We start from the raw sequence: 24,278 nt of genomic DNA, 5'->3' as shown, positions 1-24,278 counted from the left end.
ATATTTATAACTGATACATCCTTTTGGTGAATTGACCATCTTATTATTATATAATAAATTTTATTCTCTTGTTACAACTTTTGAAAAAATCTATTTTGTCTGATATAAGAATAGTTACTCCTGCTCTATTGTGGTTTCCATTTGCATGATATACCTTTTTGCATCTTTTTTACTTTTAGCTCATTTGTGTCTTAAAGCTAAAATGAGTCTTTTGTTAGCAGCATATAGTTGGTATATATTTTTTAATCCATTCAGTCACTCTATATCTTTTGATTAGAGAATGATACTCCTTTTACATTTAAAATCATTCTTAATAGGTAAGGACATATCGTTGACATATTATACATTGTTTTCTGGCTGTTTTGTGGTTCATTTGTTTTATTGCTTCCTCTTTGCTGTTTTCTTTTGTGATTTGATGATTTTCTGTAGTGGCATGCTTTGATTCCTTTCCTTCCATCATTTATGTATCTACTACAGGTTTTTCACTTGAGGTTAATGAGGCTTATATAAAATATCTTTTAGTTAAAATGGTCTATACTAAACTGATAACTTTGATCACATACAAAATTCTACAATTTTACTTTCTGTCACACATTTTATGTTTTTGATGTCACACTTTACATCTTTTATATTGTGTATCCATTAACAAATTATTGTAGCTATACTTATTTTTAAAATACTTTTGTTCTTTTGTTTTACTTTACAGTAAAGTGATTTACACATTGCCATTACAGTATTATACTCTTCTGAACTTGACCATATAGTTACCTTTACCTGTGTGTGTTATTATACTTTCATGTTTTCAAATTACTAATTAGCATCCTTTCTTTGACTCTTGAAGAACTCCTTTTAGCATGTCTTGTAAGACATTTCTAATGATGATAAACTTTCTCAGCTAAAGGAAAAGTCCTTTATCTCTCCTTTATTTCTGAAGGGTAGCTTTGCTAGTAAAGAATTTTTGATTGACAGTTTTTTTTTTTCTTTCAGCACTTTGAATATATCATCCTACTCTCCCATGGTCTGCAAGATTTCTGTTGAGAAACCCACTGAAAGCCTTACAGGAGTTTCTCTGTAAATGGTGGGTTTTTTTTATGTCTTGCTGCTATCAAAATTCTCATTTTCTTTAATTTTAAACAGTATTATTATAATATGTCTTGGAGAAAATCTCTTTGAGTTGAATATGTTTGGGGACCTAAGAGCTTCATGGATTTGGATATGCATTTCTCGCCAAGATTTTGGAAATTCTCAGTCATTATTTCTTTAAATAAGCTTTCTGCTCTTTTTTTCTCTCTCTCTACCTCTTCTGGGACTCCATTAATGCATAAGTCATTTTGCCCAATGGTATCCCATAATGCACATAGGCTTCCTTCACTTTCTTTCATTCTTTTTTTCTTTGTTCTCCTCTGATTTGATAATTTCAAATGACTTGTCTTTGACTTCACGAATTCTTTCTTCTGATTGATACAATTTGATCCTCTTTATTGTATTTTTCATTTTAGTCATTGTATTGTTCAACCCCAGAATTTCTGTTTGGTTCTTTTTTATAATTTCTATCTCTCTATTAAACTTCTAATTTTGTTCATGTATTGCTTTTAAAAAATTATTTCATTGTATAACCTTTCTGCATTTTCCTGTGTTCACTGAAATTCTTTAAAACTATTATTTTGTATTTTTATCAGGCAAATCATAGATTTCCATTTTGGGGAGGTTAATTAATGGAAAATTATTGTGTTCCTTTGGTGGTGTCATGTTTCCTTGATTTTTCATGTTTCTTGAATTCTTGTGTGTTGTAGTCTTACATTATTGAAGCAGCAGTCACCCTCCTAGCCTTTATGACTGACATCAGGAGAGAAATCTCTTTTCTTGCAACCCCTAAAAGTTTGGAGGATTTCCTCAAATATTTTCTATGGATATGCCTGCTCTACACTTCTTGTTCCCTCTTGGGGTTGGAGGGATTATTAAGATTGCATGCCTTCTTTTGATCCTGCAAAGCCAGAATGCATGCAGACAGATTCCCGTTTGCTTTACCTGGGGCAGTGCTGAATGATCAAGCTTATGTGCTTTCTCCCAATCTCACAGAGTTGGGTTGACTTTCTGTGTGCTAGCCATTTGCAATGTCTCATTCTCACCACCAGTGAGTTATGCACAGGGAGCTGGTCATGGGGGGATGGTAGGTGAGGCACATGGTTTGTTGGGCATGCCTGTGTGTTGGTTGAGGGGGGTGGGGTCCAGAGGCAAGCATCCCCAGTGGCTTGTGAGCAGACTTCCTGATGGAGTCTGTGAAGCAGTTAGTAAGATCCATGCCCTTCTGATGCATTCAGAACCCTGACTGCTGTGCTCCCAGCCTCTCCCAACCTGTTAGCAATGACGCTCACCTCAGTATTCCGGGTGAGGTAATAAAGAAGTGGACCTCTTTGGCAGCATTCTGCATAGCTGGAGAAACTGATTGCTCACTCACATGCTCTAAATTTGCCCCATGGGAGAAATCATGGGCTTCAGGGGTCTCTCTTATCACTGAGCTGTGCCACCTTGAGGGAGGGGTGATGTAGGTAAAGTCAAACTATTCCTTTACCTTCTTCAATGCATCCAGTCTCAGATATTTTTGCTCCAACGGTGTGTTGGAATCTCTCTGGCATGTGGCAGGCAGCTGTCATTCTTATATTGCAACAGGAAAAGAGGTTTGGAAAATCTCACTAGTACAATATGAAAACCCTCACTTAATCCTATTATTTTGAGCTCATTGTCTCATCTTTCCTCTCACTATATCTGCTTTTCTCCATTTAGGAGACTTTCTAGTGATTAGCCTGAATAGTAAGCTTAATTCTTCTCAGGGGCATGCATCTTATATAGATCTATGTGTGTGTGTTTTTAATTCCCTGTATACACACATGTTTTAAATAACTTAATTTTTTGAAGGGTCTCACTCCAGCTTCTCCTTGGAGCTTTAGATGATTTATTATATGGGTCCTATAATCTATTGCTCTAGAGATTTCAAATCTTAGGATCTGCAGGTCTTAGGATCCACAAAGCCTTCCCATGCAGTGCCCACTTATTCTTCCCATATGAGGTCTGAGTTAGGCAAGACAGAGACCAGTTCTTCAGGCAGCTCCAAGGCAGGTCACAATGCTGTAAATAAGCTCTCCTTTTTTCCCTCCTGTTCAAGGAAAGAAATTGAGAACAGGATGCCACCTCTTCCATACCAAGCTGTGCCATGCTATAAAGGGGTTGGGACATGTGTGAGCAAAAATGCCACAAAATTTCTTGTCGACTTGAATTTTTTGCCGTAGTTCGATGTTCACTTGGTTGGTGCACATCCCTTTGTCTGTTTTCCTGAGTCCCTATATAGTATATTTTTCCAGTTGTGCTTTTTTATGCATTTGTTTCCCTGAGGAAGTGATGGCTTGGAGCTTCCCCATTTTGCTGACTTACTGCTTTTTAATATTTATTCTTTTTGGTGTAGAGTTCTGTGTGTTTTGACAAGTGCACAATATCATGCACTCACTATTATAGTTCATAAAAAATTGTTTTGCTATGATTAAAAAAAAAAAAACTTGTGCTTCACCTACTCAGCCCTCCCACATTCTTGTTAACCATCTGGCATCCACTGATTATTTTACTGTCTCTAAAGTTTTGCCTTTTCCACAATTACATATAATTGGAAACATGCATTATGTTTGGTGGGGATATGGAGAAATTGGAACCCTCGTACATTGCTGGTTTGAATTTAAAATAGTTCCGCGGCTATGGAAAACAAATAGATGGTTCCTCAAAAAGTTAAACATAGAATTAACTTATGACCCAACAATTCTACTTTCTGCTCTACCCCAAATAATTGAAAACAGTTTTTCAAGTAAACACGTTTTACATAAATGTTCATAGCAGCAGTATTCACACTAGCTAAAAGATGGAGACAACCCAAATATCTTATCAGCTAATGAATGCATAAAGAAACTGTGGCATTATATACAATGGAATATTATTCAGCCATAAAGGGAATAAAATACTGGTACATGCTGCAAGATGGATAATCCTTGAAAACAGTATGAGTGAAAGAATCCAGATACAAAAGGCTACCTATTCTATGTTTTCGTTTATGTGAATCATCCAAAATAGGCAAAAGCATAAAGACAGAAAGCAGATGGATGGTTGAAGGAGATTGGGGACCTAGGGATGAGAAGAAACTGCTTAATGGGTATAGTTGTTTGGAGGGGTAATGAGAAATTTGTGGTACTGTACAATGTTGACAGCTGCAAATCCTTGCAAATATACAAAATGCCACTGTATTGTACACTTTAAAATTATTAACTGTGTATTTTATCACAATCCCATAAATTTTGTTACAAATGAGAAAGGAGAAATAACTGGAGTTGAAAGGAAATTGATATATTGCCAGAAATATTCCCAAGAAAGATTGTGTGCAACTATTTTAAAAAAGTTTTATTATTACTTTGATTTGACAGGTAATGAGATATTTTATTTTGGACACTCATTACCACATCTTAGGCATAACCCAAATTTTAATCAAGTTAGAAAGATTAAACTGTTTGATATTTCCTAGAGGAGCCTTAGAAAATTATAAAGATTTGTTTTTTCACCTTGTTGGGCTGCACCCCACAGGCCTGCCTGTACTTGCCCAGCTTTACGACAGAAGAAAGAGCCTGGAGTCAGCAACAGAGACATCAATGGTTTAATGAACAGGGGAGCTTACACGTCTGAAGCAAGGTCCTGGAGGAACATCCCACCATGTGCGGTGGACAGCGGGCAGGACATGGTGGCAGTCTTCACTCCCAGGGGAAGGGGAGATTACCAGTTATAGGGGAATTGATGTCAGGTGGGCTCATTAGTTACCAGGGGAACCAGTAGAGGGGGTTTTCCCCTCACCACCCCTTTGATAAGCTATCCTTAGCTGGGGCCTGAGGCAAGTAGTCAGGAAGGTCAGTCCTGTGAGTTGGGTGTAGGTGAAGCAGGCCCTGGTCAGGAAGTGGCCTGACCATACACACCTCATGAAAAGTGAGAGAATAGAAACAATTAGATTTGATGTAGTACTATTAATGAGTTTCAAGGGAAGAGTTGTCAAATAAGAAGAGATGGCCAGTCTTTCTCAGGTTAAATTTGTATACATGAAAGTCTACTTAATATAAATTTTTCTGAGACTATGTGCTATCTATATTGGAAGTCCCTGGTGATTTTTCCATGCCCTTGCTGTTCATAATATGTTTTAACCTCAGGGTAAATACTAATCAAAATTCATAGTTGGGGAGGAGAGGAGAGAAAAAGGTGAGGGAAACTAAGATGTACAAACTTGCAATAACAAAATAAATAACTCACAGGTATAAAAAGTACAGTGTGGGAAATATAGTCAATAATTATGTAATAACTTTATATGGTGACAGATGACGACTAGACTTAATCATTGTGACATTTTGAAATGTATAGAAATATCAAAACACTACGTTGGGTACCAGGAACTAACAGAGTGTTGTAGGTCAATTATACTTCAAAAACAAACATACAAGCAAACAAAATCATTTAAAAAGAAATCAGATTTGTGGTTACCAGAGATGGAAGGTGGGAAGAGGGGGAATTGGATGAAGGTGGACAAAAAACACAAACTTCCAGTTATAAAATAAATAATAGGGCTGTAATGTACAACATGATAAATACAATTAACACTTCCATACGTTATATATGAAAGTTGTTCAGAGAGTAAATCCTAAGAGTTCTCATCACAAGGAAGAATTTTTTTTCTATTTCTTTAACATATTTTTATGAGATGGTGGATGCTCACTAAATTTCTTATGGTCATCATTTCATGATATATGTAAGGCAAATCATTATGTTGTATACCTAAAACTTATACAGTGATATTTCTCCATTATATTTCAACAAAACTGGAAAAAAAATCAGAAAATGTATTGCTTTCCTATATTTATTAGTCTTGGCAGTGCTTGAATTACATTAGGCAGAAAACAATGTAGTGTAAACCATTTTATTTTATTTATTCCTTAAATAACCAGATAAGGCCAGTCTCACTTAGGAACCTAATATATTCCATTAATTAATGAACTTTGTTAAATAATTAATCTTAATTCATTCCATTGATAGACTTGGGACTAAACTCTCTGAATATTACAGTAAATGCTGAAAAATATATTGTAGCATTCAACACTTATTCCTGTTGAAAAATTTTAGCAAACCAGGAATAGCAGGAAATCTCTTTTCTTAGTGGGAATTCACCAGAAACTTAGAGTATGAATTATATTTAGCAAAGATTTGTTAGAAACACTACCTTTAAAAAGAGGAAACGCTTCCAAAACTCAAACCTGATTATGTCATTGCTGGCCTTCACAGCGTTGCATGCTCATATTGCTTGCAGAATAAAGTCACTGCCCTTTGACCTTATAGGACAAAGGAAAGGACAGGAAAGGTAACAATTAACCTTAGTAAAGCAGTTTGGCACCTGAATTCAGCTCTTTTCAGAAAGGATTAATTTCCCCCCAGCACCTCCTGGGTAATGATCAGGATAAAAAGGATAGGGGTTTATATGGAGCTATTTTGAAATTTAGGTTCTCTTCTGATAATTCTAGGTTAGGTTATCCCCTTGTTTTCCTTGACACCTCCCTGGGGGGACCCACTGTTATAGTCTTGAGTGGCTGTACACATATATGGAGGCTTAGGTGACTAATCCTATTTTAGTTTCCTTCCCTGAAGTTTGTCAGAATACTCAGATAAAAGGATTACTTAAATTGTTATTTTTTTACAGAGGGATGTCTAATCTGTGATTTGGTTTCACCCTACTTTCTAGCTAATAATTCTCAGGGAAAAGGGCCCCTGAGAGTAGCTCTGATTAAATTCCAAAGGCAAATACAAATAAACATAAATTCTTTAAAAAATTCAAGAAAGGTTTTTTAAAAAATATTTTTAAAATAAATTTATTTATTTATTTATTTTTGGCTGTGTTGGATCTTCATTGCTGTGCACAGGCTTTCTCTGGTTGTGGCAAGCAGGGGGCTACCCTTTAATGAGGTGCAAGGGTTTCTCATTGCGGTGGCTTCTCTTTGTTGTGGAGCATGGGCTCTAGGCGCTCAGGCTTCAGTAGCTGTGGCACATGGGCTCGGTAGTTGTGGCTTGTGGGCTCTAGAGCACAGGCTCAGTAGTTGTGGCACACAGGCTTAGTTGCTCCGCAGCATGTGGGATCTTCCTGGGCCAGAGCTCAAACCCGTGTCCCCTGCATTGGCAGGCCGATTCTTAACCACTGTGCCACCAGAGAAGTCCAAAAAAGGTATTTTTAAAAAACTTTACTTTGTCTTATATTGAAAAGCTTTTGCTGTTTTCCCCCCCAGATTGACAGTTTATTTTCTTTTAGACTTTTTCTTTTTCTTCTTCTTCTTCTTCTTTTTTTTTTTTTCTCTTGCATTGATTCTGACCAGAAATTTGTCATCTTTCTCCTGGCTTCCTTGTACAAAATATTTTTTTTCTCCAGCTGTTTTTAATATTTTATGTTTATCACTGGTTTTGAGCAATTTGATTGTGATGTGTCTTGGTGTACCTTTATGTTTCTTAGGCTTGAGGTTCACTAAGTTTCATGGATGTATGTATTTACAGTTCGAAAATTTTTCAAACATTATTTCTTTAAATTTTCTCTCCCACATCCCTCACACTCCTACAGGAACTCCAATTACATATGCATTTGGCTACTTGAAGTTGTTCTACCATTTGCTGTTCATTGTTAGCTTTTTGCTGTCTGTTCTTTTTTTTTTTCCTTATGTCTCCTCTCCTGAAATGCATCATGTGCTGTTAATCCCATCCATTGTATTTTTCATATCAAGAATTATAAGTTTCATCTACATCTAGAACTTCAATTTGAATCTTCTGTTTCATTTCCCATGCCTCTACTTAACTTTTTGAATGTATGGAATACAGTGATAATGACTGTTTTAATACCCTTCTCTTCTAATTCTAACACCTGTGTCAGGATAGCAACAATTTTAATTGATTTCTTTTACTCCTTGTGGGTGCCAGTTTTTTGAGTCTTTATAAATCTGATCATTTTAAATTGGATTCCAGACTTGTTGGGTGGTGGATATTTTGTAGTCATATAAATATTCTTAAGCTTGGTTCTGAGATATATTTATGTTAGTTGTAAACCATTTGATCTTTTTGTGTTTCACCATTAAGATTTGTTAAGTGACATGAAAGCAAGGCTCATCTTTGGTCTATCTTGCCCTGAACCAAGGGCCAGCCATGACCAAGCACCTCAACCTAAGGGAGCAGCACAAATTTGGTCAGGCCTTTCTGCCAGGTAGGGACATACTCCCCTTGCTCTCTTGCTGGGACTCTAATAGGCTTCCCACACTAATTCTGAGCACAAACCCAAGAACAGAGTAGAGGGATTTTTATTTCTTTTTCTCTCCTGTCAATCCAGCATCTAGAAAAACAGGTGTCATACAACAGGTTATAATAAATACACAGAAAAGCTATTTTATATATTATATATATAGTATATAATTATATATACTTTTTCTCTGTTAGTAATCTTTATGTTAAAGTCTATTATGACATTTAATACAGCTCCACCAGCCTTCCTGTGCTTATTATTTTTAATTCATCAATGAAGCTGTGTTAGTTTGCTAGGTCTGCCACCACAAAACAGCACTGGGTTCTTAAGCAATAGAAATTTATTTTCTTATATTTTGAGAGTCTCAAAGTTCAAAATCAAGGTGTCAGTAAGTTTGATTTCTTCTGTGGCATCTCTCCTTGACTTGCAAATTGTTGCCTCCATTTTAAATTTAAATATATTTGACATATAACATCAAGTAAATTCAAGGAGTACAACACGTTGATTTGACAGATTTATATATTGTAATATGATTGCCATTGTAGTGAAAATTACCACCTCTATCATGTCAAACAATTATCATTTCTTTTTAGTGATTGGAATAATTCAGGTCTAATCTCTTAGCAAGTCTCTTAACAATAAAATAAAATATTGTTATCTATATTCATTATACTGTGATCCCAGATCTCTGGGACTGGGACTTCCCTGGTGGTCCAGTGGATGAGAATCTGCCTTCCAATGCAGGGGATGCAGGTTTGATCCCTGGTCGGGGAACTAAGATCCCACATGCCACAGGGCAACTAAGCCCATGTACCGCAACTACTGAGCCTGAGCACTCTGGAGCCCACACGCCACAACTGGAGAGAAGCCCACAAGCCACAACAAAAGATCCCGAGTGCTGCAACTAACACTCGATGCAGCCAAAATAAATAAATAAATAAATAAATAAATAAATAAATAAATAAATAAATATTAAAAAGAAAAGAAAGTATGCAAGCTCAACAATATACTTAAAAAAAAAAGATCTTTGGGACTTTTTTAGTGTTGCCTTCTTATTGTGTCTTCATATGGTCTTGTCTCTGTATGTATGCATCCCTTATATCTCCTTGTGTATACAAATCTTCTTATAAGGACACCAGGTAGATTGGATTAGAGCTTACCTTCACAGTCTCATTTTAACTTAATTATTTCTTTAAGTGAATTTCCTGGTGGTCCAATGGTTAGGACTCTGAACTTTCACTGCCGAGGCCACAGGTTTGATCCTTGGTCAGGGAATTAGGATCCCACAAGTCACGTGACACAGACAAAAAGTAAAAAAAATAAATTTACTTTTTTGATGGTCCTAACCCTGAACATAGTTAAATTCTAAGGTATTGAAGGTTAGGGCTTCAATATATTAACTTCAAGGTTGGGGTACAGTTCTGCCCATATTAGAAAGACAAATAATGATAAATATTGAAAACGAGTAACATTATGTTCATGAAAATCAAGATCATTAACATTCAAATTAGTTTAAAAAATAAATAAGAGAATGAAGGAAAAAATATTGTTAACATATCAAAACCAATAGCTCTCACATGTGCAAATAAATACTTGTTATACAATATGTGAAGATGATTTATTTATAGTAATAAGAATCAAACTGAAAGAACTTAATAAATGTTTACCTGTATGTTCATCTATATGTAGAAAACTATTAACCTGCATAAGGGATTTAAAGACTATACAGTGACCGGAAGTATATTATTGGAAGACTGGATAATGTTATTATTTTATTATTGTGAAAATACTATTTCTCACTTTAACTGATAAGTGTAATGCTAATCAGAACCTCAACATGATTATTTTAGAGATTTGGCCCTACAAACTTATGGTAATGTTTCTCTTGATGAATAGCTTGTGAGGATAGCTAGGGAAATTCTGAAAATTAAGAATCAAGAGAAATGATTAGTACTACATGGTATTTATATCCATAAGAAAGCTAAAATAATTAACATTGTGCTTAAATGGTACATTGATAGGTAGATGAAGGGAAAAACAATAACGAAATGTCTATGAATACATCCAAGTACATAATGGAATTTTATATGTAATAGACGTTGGTTTTCAGAATAATAAAGAGGACTCTAGTTTCAGAACCTATTTGAAAAAAAATTTAGAACTTGTAACTCACACATACAGTAAAAAAATGCCCAATGTAAATACGTAGATGTGAATGGTCAATTCAATTAGCCTCTGTAATAACTATTTATCAAAGAATAATAAAATCCAATGTTGGAATAGGGGTGGGAGAAATGGAACTCTCATGTAATGTGACCCAAACTCTCTTCTTGACCAAACTTTAGTCAGGCTCCTCTAAACCCTCTTTTTGACTAGGCCTTGACTTTGGCATTCCATATACATCCCATCCTTGACAGGCATACATAGTTCAGTTTTAACAAGAATCCTGCTAATTCAGTTTAGAATCCTCATCCTTGATCTTCATCCCTCACCATTGACATCTAAGCCTTAGGCCTCTCTTTAGCAAGAATCTCAATAGGTCAGTTTAGTAAGAATCCCTCTACCTTTGAAGTCTCCCTCTAGTCATTTTCTACCCATGTATTCCCTCACTTTGCTCATCAGCTATAAATCCCCACCTTTCTTTGCTGTATTTGGAGTTGAGTCTGATCTCTCTCCCCTACTGCAATCTTCTTGAATAAAGTCTTTCTTACTGTTTTACTAAGTGTCAGAACAGCTTTTTCTTTCACAAATCCTAGTGCGAGCATAAACTAGCATAGCCTCTTTGATGGCTTGTTTTTAACATCTACCAACTTTTACACATCTATTTTAATTTAGCAATTCTATATTTTAGAATTTGTATTGCAGAAATAATGCAAACATGAAAAGAAGTATAGACACAAATATATAGTGCACATTTACAGTAATGAAAATTGGAACAAACTAAACATCCATGAAAAAGGTTTTTATTTAAAAAAAAAGATATACCCGTCCAATACAATATCATGCAGCCAAGAAATAGCATGATGTAATTCTAAATAATTTGACCTGCTAACATGATTATACCCTAATTGAGGATCAAAACAAGTTGTAAATAAGTCAGAGAAAAGAATAATTCCTTTTTGAAAAATGTATTCCTCTAGTGGTCTGCACTGAATAAAGTCAGAGCTAAGCACCAGTTAACACTGGTTACATTTGGGAAGGAGATGGAGAGTGGGAAGTTGGTCCAGTTATCCCATCAAGCACTACTCTTTTGATTAAATGGATCCTGTGTTTCTGTATAATTTAATATAGAATGCTGAAATACATTTATATACGATAAAGAAAACAGGAAATGCTCCGTAAAGTGTGAAGGAAGAATGTTTTTTCAGCAGCTTTGCTCAGCCCAGAATTTCAGGTGTATGAAAAGTTGCAAAATATATTGAGTATTTTGCTAGGCCTATGTCATAAGGAGGGCCATCTAGTCTACATAAAACATACTTGGTTGGGTTATCAGTTTATTATATAGTCATATTTAGCTTTAACACTTGGAGTTCAAGGATTTTTTTGTAGAAAATCACTGCCAAATGCAAGTTTGTGTGCCTGATGCATAGTGAAGCCAAACAAACCAAAAGGAAGTTTGGAGCAGATAAAGTTTTATTGAAAAGGCTAAGGAAGGAGAAATGGTGGCTCATGCTTAAAAGACCCAAACTCCTGGATGATTTTGGGGTAAGAGTTTTTATAGGCAAAATTTCAGGCAAGAGCTACAGGGTGTGTTACTGTGGTTGGTGGTGAGCTAACAGGGTGGTGTTCAGGAATCGTATGCTCCACCTGAAGCTACCATCCTCTAGCGGGGTTGCAGCCCTGGTTTGCGGCCTTAGTTCCTTCAGAAGAACTGAAATATATGTTGCTATGTATATCCCTTGAGGAGGAACGAGGTCCCTGCTTTATAGTTGCACTATTGTTTTTTTGACTGCTCCACTTTTCTTCTACATTCCATTCTTTCCCCTATTAGTAACTGTCTGAATCTGCCCTTTGGAACTCAGGGATGGCCTGGGAGGCTGAAGCCTTTTGCCTGCAAAAAAGCAGGGGACAGGGAAAGCCTTTTGTACCTAGCAGGGCCCTACAGGGTCCTGCTTGGTTTCAAAATTGCAAAAAATGAAAAAAGATATCTGTTCCATTATGAATAAACTGGTTAACTCACTTTGGAAAAAATACGCTATTTGTCCTTTACAAAGGAAGCCCACATGATGGCAAGTAGGTTAACTAATGCACAGACAGAAAATTCTATTCCATTAGGAGGATATTTTCTCAAGACTATAAGGATTTAGCAATTTGGACAATCTGATTTCGGCCATGAGCTTTCCCAGTTTTGCCCTTGAACCTCCACATACGCCAGGTATGAAGATGGCCTAAGACCCACAGTGTGGAGACACACCCGATCCAGGGTCTCTGGGCACCGAGGACCCTTGGACAAGCATTTCTCCCATATTTCTACCCTGCGGCAGGAAACCGATTGCTCTGTTCAAAGTCAGCTCAGGGAGCGCGCAGAGAGCGAATGGAAATGTAGTCTCTCCCCTCCACCTTCCTCCTGGTCTCTAGGGGCTCCCTCTGCGCATGTGCAACTTAGGCCCCGCCTCTTCCCTTTTGCGTTCACAGGTCGGGAGAAGGGAAGATTGTGGAGCGTCTCTGTTGGGGTCGCAGGTGCGGGAACTGCGCAGCCGGGACGGGGACTTCGCGTGGCCTGGAGCTTTGCTGAGAGCCGCGTTCTTGTGGCGGGGGCGGAAGTGGTACGTCTCGGGCCGCCCTCCGGCCCAGGCGGGACCGCAGTGCCCGGGTCTGGCCTGGATCTCGGCCCTGGGAAGGTGGGTGGGGCGATCCCGGTTCGGGCCTTGTGGTCTCGGGGGCAGGTGGAGCTGAGACCCGTTAGCAGCGGGGACGGTGCGTGTGGGTACGGAATGCCCGGCCCCGCCTGCATCTGACGGGGGGACGCCGGGGCGGACAGTGGGAGGGAAAGCGCGGTGGTCACGCTGGCCGTGAGCGGGCCAGAAAGCGCGGGCGGAGGGTGTGCTGGGCAGCCCTGCTCTGGAGCGGGAGAGACCCGGTCAGTTACAGCCGTGTCACCTGTACTGTGGTCGGGAGAAGTAACCTGGGGACGAGTCAGGTCTGCAGAGGAGGCTATGAATAATGCCTGCTTCATGGCGTTGTTCTGAGAATCCGATGTGGTGTCATTTGGAAAAAGAGCCAAGTGCCAGGTACTAACCGCCGAAAAAGTGATAATAGCTGTTGTACTTAGAAGACACTTTGTTCTTTTAATTGGGTGGTTTACATAAGCCTCCCAATTATCTCGTGATAACGGTATGAGCATCTGCATTAAACACACATTAAGCAAAAAGCAAATTTGAGTCTCAGGTTGGTGAGGTGGTCCTGAGTTTGAGAGGGCCGGTGACTTCTCCAGGCTCACCCAGATTGTGATAGAGCCAGGAGTCGAAAAGTCATTCATACCGTTCAGTCATCAAAAGAAACTTATCAAGAGTCCCTTTTGAGAAAGTGCAGCCCACTTCAATATTTTTATTTAAATTGCCTTAAAGCACCCCATCCTTTCTACTGGGGTTTTTGTGGATTCTGTAACTCAAGGGGTAAACAATTTTGCTGGGAAAATCGATAAAGAATACAGTCTGTGTCTCTTTTTCTACTGTTAATTTTTATGAAATAGTGTCATCCTTTGGTGTACTTCAGTCATCTGTTGTTAGGTTTCTGTTTGTATTGTTTAAATCACTTTAAATCAATAGACAGAATTGTTTTTACAAAATGAGAAGTGGTAGGTTTAAGGCCGTGATCATTTCAAACTGGAAAATGGATAAGTGGTGCTTCCACTGTGTCTTTCCCTCCCCTTTCAAGGTCTAAGGGGAAGCTGTACAGAGGCTGCCCCTAGGCTAGGCTGCTGAGGCGATTGGGAGGTGAATGTAGGAACTATAAGGCAGGCCAGGTGTCCTAACCCTTTCCTCTTTCTGTCCCCCCAGCTGAATCTTCACCGTCCTCTACACTCTCCCAAAACCTACCGAAAATGAACATATCTGAGGTGAGTTCTTTATTCATCAGCTACTTTGTGCTGTGATAGATATAACTTGATTTCAGATTGCTCTCAGCTTGTGTTACACATCCTTTATCAGTGTAAGTTATTTCTCTTTTATAATCAGTTTAAGATTTTACTTGAGTCGTGAATCTACACTGAATTATATTGAACACCTTTTTGTATCTTTTGGAGTAAAGGTATACCTTGTTTTCTTTAATCTACAAATATTAGATGTAGCTTAAGTGGATTTTAGAATGTTAACTTACTCTTGAATTCCTGTGTAGACCCTATTTGCTCATGGGTGTGTTTTTTTGTTTTTGTTTTTAAATTTGTAACTGACATCTTTTTGCTAATATCATATTTGAATTTTTATTCCTGTATTGACAAACTAGATTAGCCTATAATTTTGTTTTCTTGTACACCTGACCAACTGTGGTATCTCGGTTGTACTAGTCTTTTCAGGGCACTTTCCTGCTCTTTTCTCTTCTCCCCTACCCTCCCTTCCCCTTTCCTTTCTCCTATCCCCCTTCCTCTCTTTCTCTCTCTCTCTCTCTCTATTTCATATGAGAAAATCACCTGCTATATAGTTCCTTAAACTTACCTCTAAAATTGGGCTTTCTGAGTACATCTGCTTTTTTGTGTAGATGTAGATTATTGAATCACTTTATTTAAACAATCACAGATCTAGTCTGGTTTTCTATTTTTTTAATTACTACATTTTCAGAGAAAATTGTACATTTTTATCTGTTTTTAAATGTATTTCATAACCTTGTTGATTGTATTCTCTTATATCTGTTTTGTTATATCTATAATTTCGGTTTTCATATATTTAAATTTTTTACTTAATACAGGGAATGCTGATCAGAAAGCAACCAAATGTGTTGCTGGTTGGCCCTGTCATAAATCTAGAATTTCAGAGTCTGAGGATGGGTTGGAAATTTGTACAGGTAGTGTATTCTAAATACTGAGTTGAGGGAGCATACACTCAACCATTTTGTTGGTTCCCACTTCAGTACACCAGCTGTCAGTTTCTTTTTTTAGATAGGTGATACGTTCCTCTGACTCTAAAATCTAAGCAGAAAGCAGACTCATTGAGGTCTGTGATCATTTTGAATTATTTTTTGTGGTTCAAAGAATGAATCAAGGTTATTGTTATTATTTTTTTCTAATGGAGTTTTTTAGTCTTGCGTGATTTTTTGTCAGAATATACTTTCTCCATTGAATTGCCCAGACACCTAAATTAAAGAAATGTGTGTGTGCACATATGTTTGTATATATCATTTTTAGACTTTCTCTTCTTTTGATCTGTGTGTTTCACTTTTGTTAATATCACATACTATCTAGAGGTGGCTGTATGGTATGTCTTGAAATCAAGTAATATCAGCTCTCCAACTTTATTGTTTTTCAAAATGGTTTGCATATTCTAGGATGTTTGCCTTTTTACATAAATATTAGAATTAGGTTGTGAATCTAAAAGAACCTGGTAAGCTTTTAATTGTGATTTCATTGAATCTATAGATCTCTTTGTGGAGAACGGATACCTCCACCATATTGAACCTCCTAATCTATGAATTCAATATTTATCTCTGTTTACTAGGTTTTTTAGAGAATTTTGAGGTGAGAAAGGGCATCACCTGACTTATAATTTAAAATATAACTCTGAGAATGGACTCTAGTGAGACAGTGGTGGAAACAGAAGAGTTAGCAGGCTCTTTCAGTAATCCTTTCAAGAAATGATGATGTTAGCAGCTGTACTTTGAAGTGATCAAATTTTGAATGGATTTTGAAGGCAGAGCCAAATATATGAAAATGCCTGCTTCCCTAGGACATAAAGAGTATACTGTCAGATATTTTTCATAATATGAAAAGATTTTCAGTTTTTGTCTTACATTTTTAACCATAAACTTGATAGGAATTAGTTCCAAAGGTATTTTCCATATCACCTAATTTTGAATTCTTCAGATTGATGAGAAATGTGCTTTCACAGACATCAGTGTCATTCAGGGATGTGACTGTGGAGTTTACCCTGGAGGAGTGGCAGTGTATGAGCTCTGCTCAGAGGACCCTGTACAGAGATGTGATGCTGGAGAACTACAGCCACCTTGTCTCATCGGGTGAGCCTACTTTATCATGCGACTCTGCCTAGAGTGCATGTGATTTTCTGCTGCTTCTTTTTTTAAAAAAAAACACCTATATTGAGGTATAATTAACAGAAAAGACAATTCAGCAAGTTTCTGTTTATAATTGAGTGAATTTTGAAAAATGTGTACAGCTGTACCAGTAAAATCATGATACAGATTATTTCTATCACGTGAAAATTTTCCACTGACTTTCTCAGTCAGTCCTCTCTTCCCACCCATTTTCTGATAATTATTGATCCACTTTCTATTTCAATACATTTGCCTTTTTTGAAATTTCACATACAAGGTTGTGTACTATTTTTTTGTATGGCTTCTTTCATTTAGCTTAGTTCTTTTGAGATTCATGGATGTTTGTTGTGTGTATCTGTATTTATTCTTTTTATTGATGAGTAGTGTTTTGTTCTATGCCATGTATTTTCAGTTGTTCATAAGACATTGAGGTCCTTATCAGTTTGGAGCTATCATAAGTAAAGGTGTTATAAATATTTAAGTCCATGTTTTCATTCCCTTGTGTAAAGACTCTAGTTGTGGTTTTCTGGGTCTCACGGCAAGTATTTGTACCTATAAGGATACCTGGTTTTATTGTGCTTCACTTTATTAGGCTTCCCAGATGTTACGTTTTTTACAAATGGAAAGTCTGTGGCAACCCCTTGGGTCTGACCACATTTATTGCTCCCAGTTTTCGAACAGCATTTGGTCACCTTTGTCTCTGTGTCATGTTTTGGTAATTCTCATAACGTTTCAAACTCTTTCATTATTTTATTTGTTATGGTGATCTGTGATCTTTGATGTTATATTGTAATTGTTTTGGGGCATCATGAATTGCACCCATATGAGATGGCAAACTTAATTGATAAATATTGTGTGTGTTCACACTGCTCCACTAACTGGCCATTCCCCCATCGCTCTCCCTCTCTTCAGGCCTCCCTATTCCCTGAGACACAATAATATTGAAATTAGGCCAATTAATAATCCTACAGTGGCCTGTAAGTGTTCAAGTGAAAGGAAGAGTTGCATGTCTCTTACTTAAAACTAAAAGCTAGAAATTATTGGTGAAGAAGGCACCTTGAAAGCCGAGATCAGCTGAAAGCTAGGCCCCTTGCACCAAACAGTCAGCTAAGTTGTGAATGCAATGGAAAAGTTCTTGAAGGAAAATAAAAGTGCTAACTCCAGTGAACACATGAATGATAAGAAAGTGAAACAGCCCAATTGCTGATATGGAGAACATTTTAGTGTCCTGGATAAAAGGTCAAACCAGCCACAACATTCCCTTAAGCCAAATACTAATCCAGGGCACAGCCCTAACTCTCTTCAATTCCGTGGAGGCTGAGGGAGGCGAGGAAGCTGCAGAAGAAGAGGTTGAATCTAGTATAGTTTCGTTCATGGGGGTTAAGGAAAGAAGCCCTCTCTCTTAAGATGAATGTTCAAGGGGGATCAGCAAGTGCTGTTGAAAAAGATGCAGCAAGTTATCCAGAAGATCTAGCTAAGATGATTAATGAAAGTGGCTACACTACACAACAGAGTTTCAATGTAGATGAAATACTCTTCCATTGGAAGAAGATGCCATCTAGGACTTTCAAAGGTAGAGAGAAGAAGTCAATGCCTAGCTTCAAAGCCCAGACTGACTCTCTTGTTAGGGACTAATGCAGCTGGTGACTTTAAGTTGAAGCCAATGCTCATTTACCATTCTGGAAATTCTAGGGCCTTTAGGAATTATGCTGAATCTCTTTTGCCTGTGCTCTGTAAATGGAACAGCAAAGCCTGGATGACAGCACATATGTTGACAACATGATTTACTGAGTATTTTAAGCCTGTTGTTAGACCTACTGCTCAGAAAAAAGATTCCTTTCAGAACATGCTCATTGATTATGCACCTGGTCACTCAAGAACTCTGATGGAGATGTACAATGTGATTAGTATATTTATGCTTGCTAACACAACATCCATTCTGCAGCCCATGTGTTGAGTTGTTTTGACTTTCAAGTCTTATTATTTAAAAAATATATTGTGTAAAGCTATGGCTGCCATAGATAGTGATTCCTCTATAGATATGGGCAAAGTCAATTGAGAACCTTCTGGAAAGGATTGACCATTCTAGATGCCATTAAGAACATTTGTGATTCTTGGGAAAAAGTCACAATATCAACCGGAACAGGAGTTTGGAAGAAGTCGATTCCAACCCTTATGGATGACTTTGACAGTTTCAAATTTTCAGTGAAGGAAGTAACTGCAGATGTGGTGGCAGAAACAATTAGAATTAGAAGTAAAATCTGAAGATATGTTTGAATTGCTTCAATCACATGATAAAAATTTAATGGATGAGGAGTTGCTTCTTGAAGAAGCAAAGAAAGTGGTTTCTTGAGATGAAATCTACTCCTGGTGAAACCACTGTCCATAAATTTAAGGGTTTATTTCTGGCCTCTCAATTCTCCATTGTTCTCTGTTTTTATTCTTAATATGTCTATTCTTACACCAGTACTACCTTAATAGTATAGTATGATATTGTGATTTATAATAAGAAAGATACATTTGGTCTTCATCCCTGTTCCTGGCACAGAGTTCTAAAACCCTGGCAATTTCTTAAGTGATACAGGAGATCGAGATGTCTTACTCATAATGAGCCCCTTTCAACCATGCCTGAGTTCATGTTACTGAGGTGACTTTTGGAAACCCCCTGAGGATATAGGCTTGTTGCCAAGAATGCCAATCAAGTGACTAGAGGGTTGGGACTTTCAGACCCACCCCCTGACCTGCAGGGAGGGAGGGGGCAGGGCTGGAGGTTGACTTAATTACTAATAATAATTATTCCTGTATAATCAAGTCTCCATAAAAATTTCTGAACTGTGGGGTTCAGAGAGCTTTGTTGTTGGTGAACACTTGTAGGTGGTGGGAGGTTGATGCTCCTGGACAGGGCATGGAAGCTTTGCCTTATGCAGCTTTTTTGTCTGGCTGTTTCTGAGTTGTATGCTTTGTAATAAACCTGGCAATCTATTAATAGTAAGCAAACTGTTTTCCTGAGTTCTGTGAGCCATTCTAGCAAATTAAACCTGAGGACGAGGATGTGGGAACCTCCCATTTATAGCTAGTTGGTCAGTAGCACAGGTAGTAACCTGGGCTTGTAATTGACATCTGAAGTGTGAGGAGAGGCAGTCTTGTGGACTCAACCCCTAGCCTGTGGGATCTGATGCAAACTCCAAGTGGATATGTCAGAACTGAATTGAATGTAGGACACCTTGCTGGTGTTGCAGAGTTGCTTGGTAGTGGGAAAAACCTCTACACACTCAGTGACCAGCAGTGAAGTAATATTGAGAATACAGAAGTATTCTGTGAGTAGAGACAGTAATATAAATGAGAAACAGTAGTGTTTTCTGTAAACAGAGTAATTGAAAAGTGTGAGCTCTCCAGTTTTTTTCTTTGTCAATTTCTGTAAAAGAATGGAGGTGTGATTTTGTTAGTGGTTCCATTGAATCTGTAGCTCAATTTCTGGAGTATTGCCATCTTGACAACATTAACTCTTCTGATCCATGAACATTGAGATTATCTGTCTTTCTATTTATTTAGGACTTTTAAAATTTATTGTAATGATATTCTGTAGATTTAAGTGGTCAAATTTTATACTTTTGTTAAAGTTATTTTAAGTGTTGTATTCTTTTTGATGCTATTTTAAATGAAATTGTTTTTATTTTTCATTTTAGGCTTGTTCATTGCTAGTGCATGGAAATACAACTGAGTTTTGCATATTTACCTTGTATTCTGCAACCTTGTTGAACCTGGTTATTAGCTTTTGGAGGTTTGTTTATTTTTGGAATCCTCAGGGTTTTCTATACTGATTTGGTTTACCTTGCCCTTCCTTTCTTTACTGTTTTATGATAAAATTTAAGCTCATGAATTGAGACTTGGTTTTGCTTTTTTAATGTAAGCATAAGGCACTATATTTTCCTTTGAAAACTACTTTAGTTGCATCACACAAGTTTTGATGTTGTGTTTTTATTTTCATTTAATCCAAGATATTTTTTTAAATGCCTGGTAATTTCCTGTTTGATCCATTGGTTTTGTAGAATTTGTTTACTTTCTAAATATTTGTTTCATAATTTCTTACTGTTATAATTTTTATATCCTTTTTTGTTTGTGTGTTACTCTGGATAATATTTCATGCATGATTCAATCTTATTAAAGGTACTGAAATTTGTCTTAGGGCCTAACATATGATCCTGGGGAATGTTCCATATGTGACTGAAAAGGGTATTTTTTCTAGATAGGGATTAGTTCCAGTGGGCTGATTGTATTGCTTAAAGCTTCTATATCCTTTTAATATCTTATCTACTTGTTCTATTAAATATTGAGAAAGGAATGTGAGTATCCAAGTCTAATTTATTTGTATCTTCTTTCCTTTTTAATAGGATTTGCTTCATGCATTTTGAAACTCTGTTTTTAAGTAGTAAACCACTTAGAATTGTTATATCCTCTTGGTGAATTTTCCCTTTTAGCGATTTGCAGTTTTTATTGATATCCCTGGTAATCTTTCTTTCTCTGAATTTTGTTTGGTACTGTATAGTCAGTCAGACTTTCATTTGCTTATTGTGTGCTTCGTATGATATATACTTTTCTCTGTCCTTTTATTTCTAACCTATCTTTGTCTTTATATTCACAGTCGGTTTCTAAGAGACAGCAAGGTTGTCTTGATTTTTATCCACTCTGACAATTTTTGTGTTTTAGGGAAATGTTCACATCACTTATATTTAATGTTATCTTTGTTGTTGATACCTTCTATTTTTTTCTGTCTTTATTTTTTTTTTTCCTTTTCCCTGGCTTCTCTGTGCTTTTTGTTTTTTAATTTTTGGCCACACCACATGGCATGCGGGATCTTAGTTCCCCTACCAGGGACCAAACCCACGTCCCCTGCAGTGGAAGCGCAGAGTCTTAACCACTGGACTGCCAGGGAATTTCTTGTGCTTATTTTTAATGAATCTCTTTTACCCACTTTTGGCTTCTATGAAATGTACTTTTTGTTTTCTAGTGGTTGCTAAATATACATCTCTGAAGTATCAGTCTACCTTCAAGTAATACTTGTTACTTCAACTATGTCATAAGAATATTACAACAGAATATTTTCACTTTCTTTCACCCTTTGTGTTATTGTTGTTATTCATTTTATTTCTATATATCTGGTAATCCCCATAATGCATTGTTATCTTCTTATAGTGTTATTTTCACTTCAATATGTTTTTAAAATGAGAACAATATTTTATTTACATATCGTCCGTTTACAGTTCTCTGTATTTCTTTGTGTAGATTCAAATTTACACTTTGTATCATTTTTTTAAATCTAAATGACTTATTTTAACGTTTCTTTTAGATCAGGTCAGCTGGCGGTGGGTTTTATTTATTTATTTGTTTGTCTTAAAACAGCATTATATTTTTTGATATGTACTAGCGCTCTGAGTTCTGTTTGAGTTCGTTCAAAATTCCAAATAACTGGTTTGGGGAGAGAAGAGGAGCCTCATTTGATTTGGGGGCTATTGAAACTTAATATTTAATTTTGGGTCCTTTTTTTAGCTGAGAAAGTTGATAAGGTGAATGATACACTGAATGTGTAAGATAAGTGTGAACAGTTTGAAGATCTTATGTTTGGGCATGTTGACTTTTTTTTAAGCTGCCGTTTAGAATAAATCAAAGGGGAACAGAAATGTCTGCTATTCTAATATTAAAGACTTTTGAATCATCTTGGAATTGGTTAGAAGTGCAATCTCTCATATGTCATCCCAGAACAACAACTTAGTAGAGTGCTCAGTTGGCCGGGTGCCCATTGAAATTTATGAGGAATTCTTGGAGGCACTGAATGTGGCAGGTCTATTGAGACCATATAGTCCTTTGACCTAGGAGGCCAGTGATGTTTCAGAGTGCCTTTGAGGTCAAAAATTGTGATAATGACACTAAGATATTAGCCTTTTTCACCATTCACAAGTAAACAATGGAGTTTTCAAGTAACTGTGTGGCTAGACATGATAGAACGAATAGAGCAGGAGCACGGGAGAACCTAGATGTCTTATTAAAGAGATCTGTGTCAGTTTTTATTTCTATTGTAAATATTGGTAATCCATATCACAAAATCTTTTGGAGTCTTTCAGTGTTTTTTCCCCCAGGTGATATATTTTCCTGCCTTTACTTCCAATTTGTGACCTTTTTTTATAACTTTGTTTTCTCACCATGTTCCTGTTTTCTCTATCTTCATTAACATGTGGAGTGTATTAATAATAGCAGTTTTAACGTCCTTGGAGGCTAATTTAATCTCAGGTTACATTTCTTCTTCTGTCCCATTGATTGACTTGTCTCCTTGTCGTGAATCGTGTTTTCCTTCTTTTCATACTTGGTCTCTATTGATAGTGTGCTGCATACTGTGAATTTTACACTGTTGGCTGCTAGATTGTCTTGTGTTTGTTTAAATACTTTGGGGCATTCCTGGGGGGGAGTAGTAAATGACTTGGGGGCATTCCTGGGGGGGAGTAGTAAATGACTTGGGAGTAATTTTAATCCATTAAGTGCTGGCTTGTAATTAAGCAGATTAAATTAATTCAATGTTTGCTTGTTATTTCAGGTCTAGAACATTCTTTAGGACTAATTTGATCACAGTAGTGGGACAGTAATACTCTCGTGAACAGAGTGTCTAATACCTCATGTATTCCTTATGTATTAGAAGATCTTTCCACTCTTTCTAAATATCCTGTCTGTGTTTACGCTTTGGGAATTTTTCCACCTATTGCATTTGGGTTCTTTTCCTCCACTGTTGGAAGTTTTCTTATATGAATGTACAAATTTTACTCAAGGTGACCTTTCTGTTAGAACTTCCTGCTTCTTTCTCAGTGTACCTCTTTCCTCTGAAATTTTTTACTCCAGAAATTCTGATTGTTTTGGCTTTCCTGAACTCCCAACATTGCTTTCTGTAGTTACTGAGATCAGCAGGCTGTGATTCGGTGTCTTCTTCCTGTACCATAACCTAGAAATTCTATTTCTTTCCCTCCTCTCAGAGATCCTTGTCTTCCAGTGCCATTGTCCAGTGTGTAATGCCTAAAGGTCATTATTTCATTGATTTTTGTATGGTTTCCATTTGTTTGGCATGTAGAATTATTCCTCTTACACCATCATGGCCATGACTGGAAGTTCCTATGCAGAGCCTTATGTAAACCTCTGCACATGTAGACTCAATGTTATGTATCCTTATGATTCAGGGGTTTAAGGAGATCAATTTCTTTTTAGATTCAGAAAAAACAACATTGTAGTTTCCTCTCCAAAGGAAAGGTCAAATGAGCACCATAACTATGCTACTCCCTAGAACTATTCCTTCCTTCACATTCATATGCATTAAAGCCAATGTAGCTGATCCAAATCCTAAATTATTTCCCATTTGCAGGGTATTGTTTAACAAAACCAGATGTAATCGTCAAGTTGGAGCAAGACGATCCATTGTTGTTAGAGGAAGAGATTCTAAGCAAGAGCCATGCAGGTGAGTTATTGAGTATAGTAGACAGGTCTCCAGGGGAAATAGGATCCAAAGTGGTCACTTAGAGGTGGACACCAGGAAATTGTTTAAATGCTTCCCTTTTTGAGGACTTATATCTTGAAGTTTAGAAAGAGTAGACCTAATATGATGTAGTAAGGGAGTGTGTAAGAAAAGGGATAAAATATAAGCACGTTGATGTTCTCACTTTGCAGACAGTAAAATGGAAGCTAGAAATCCACCTACATAGAT

At 37.0% G+C, this 24,278-nt stretch overlaps 1 protein-coding gene across 1 annotated transcript in view; it reads left to right on the top strand.

The window, feature by feature from the left end:
- Positions 1-12,971: 12,971 nt before the first annotated feature.
- Positions 12,972-24,278, top strand: part of LOC133098015 (zinc finger protein 420-like) — a 95,365-nt gene continuing 84,058 nt past the window's right edge. Inside the window, 4 exon segments of the mRNA XM_061200635.1 lie at positions 12,972-13,104; positions 14,338-14,396; positions 16,353-16,504; positions 23,940-24,032. Coding sequence (XP_061056618.1) covers positions 16,357-16,504; positions 23,940-24,032 — 241 coding nt within the window. The 5' untranslated portion in view covers positions 12,972-13,104; positions 14,338-14,396; positions 16,353-16,356.

The sequence above is a fragment of the Eubalaena glacialis genome, chromosome 9 (genome assembly GCF_028564815.1).
Source record: "Eubalaena glacialis isolate mEubGla1 chromosome 9, mEubGla1.1.hap2.+ XY, whole genome shotgun sequence".
NCBI classification, from domain to species: Eukaryota; Metazoa; Chordata; class Mammalia; order Artiodactyla; family Balaenidae; genus Eubalaena; species Eubalaena glacialis.
This window is presented reverse-complemented; position numbering and strand designations above follow the sequence as displayed.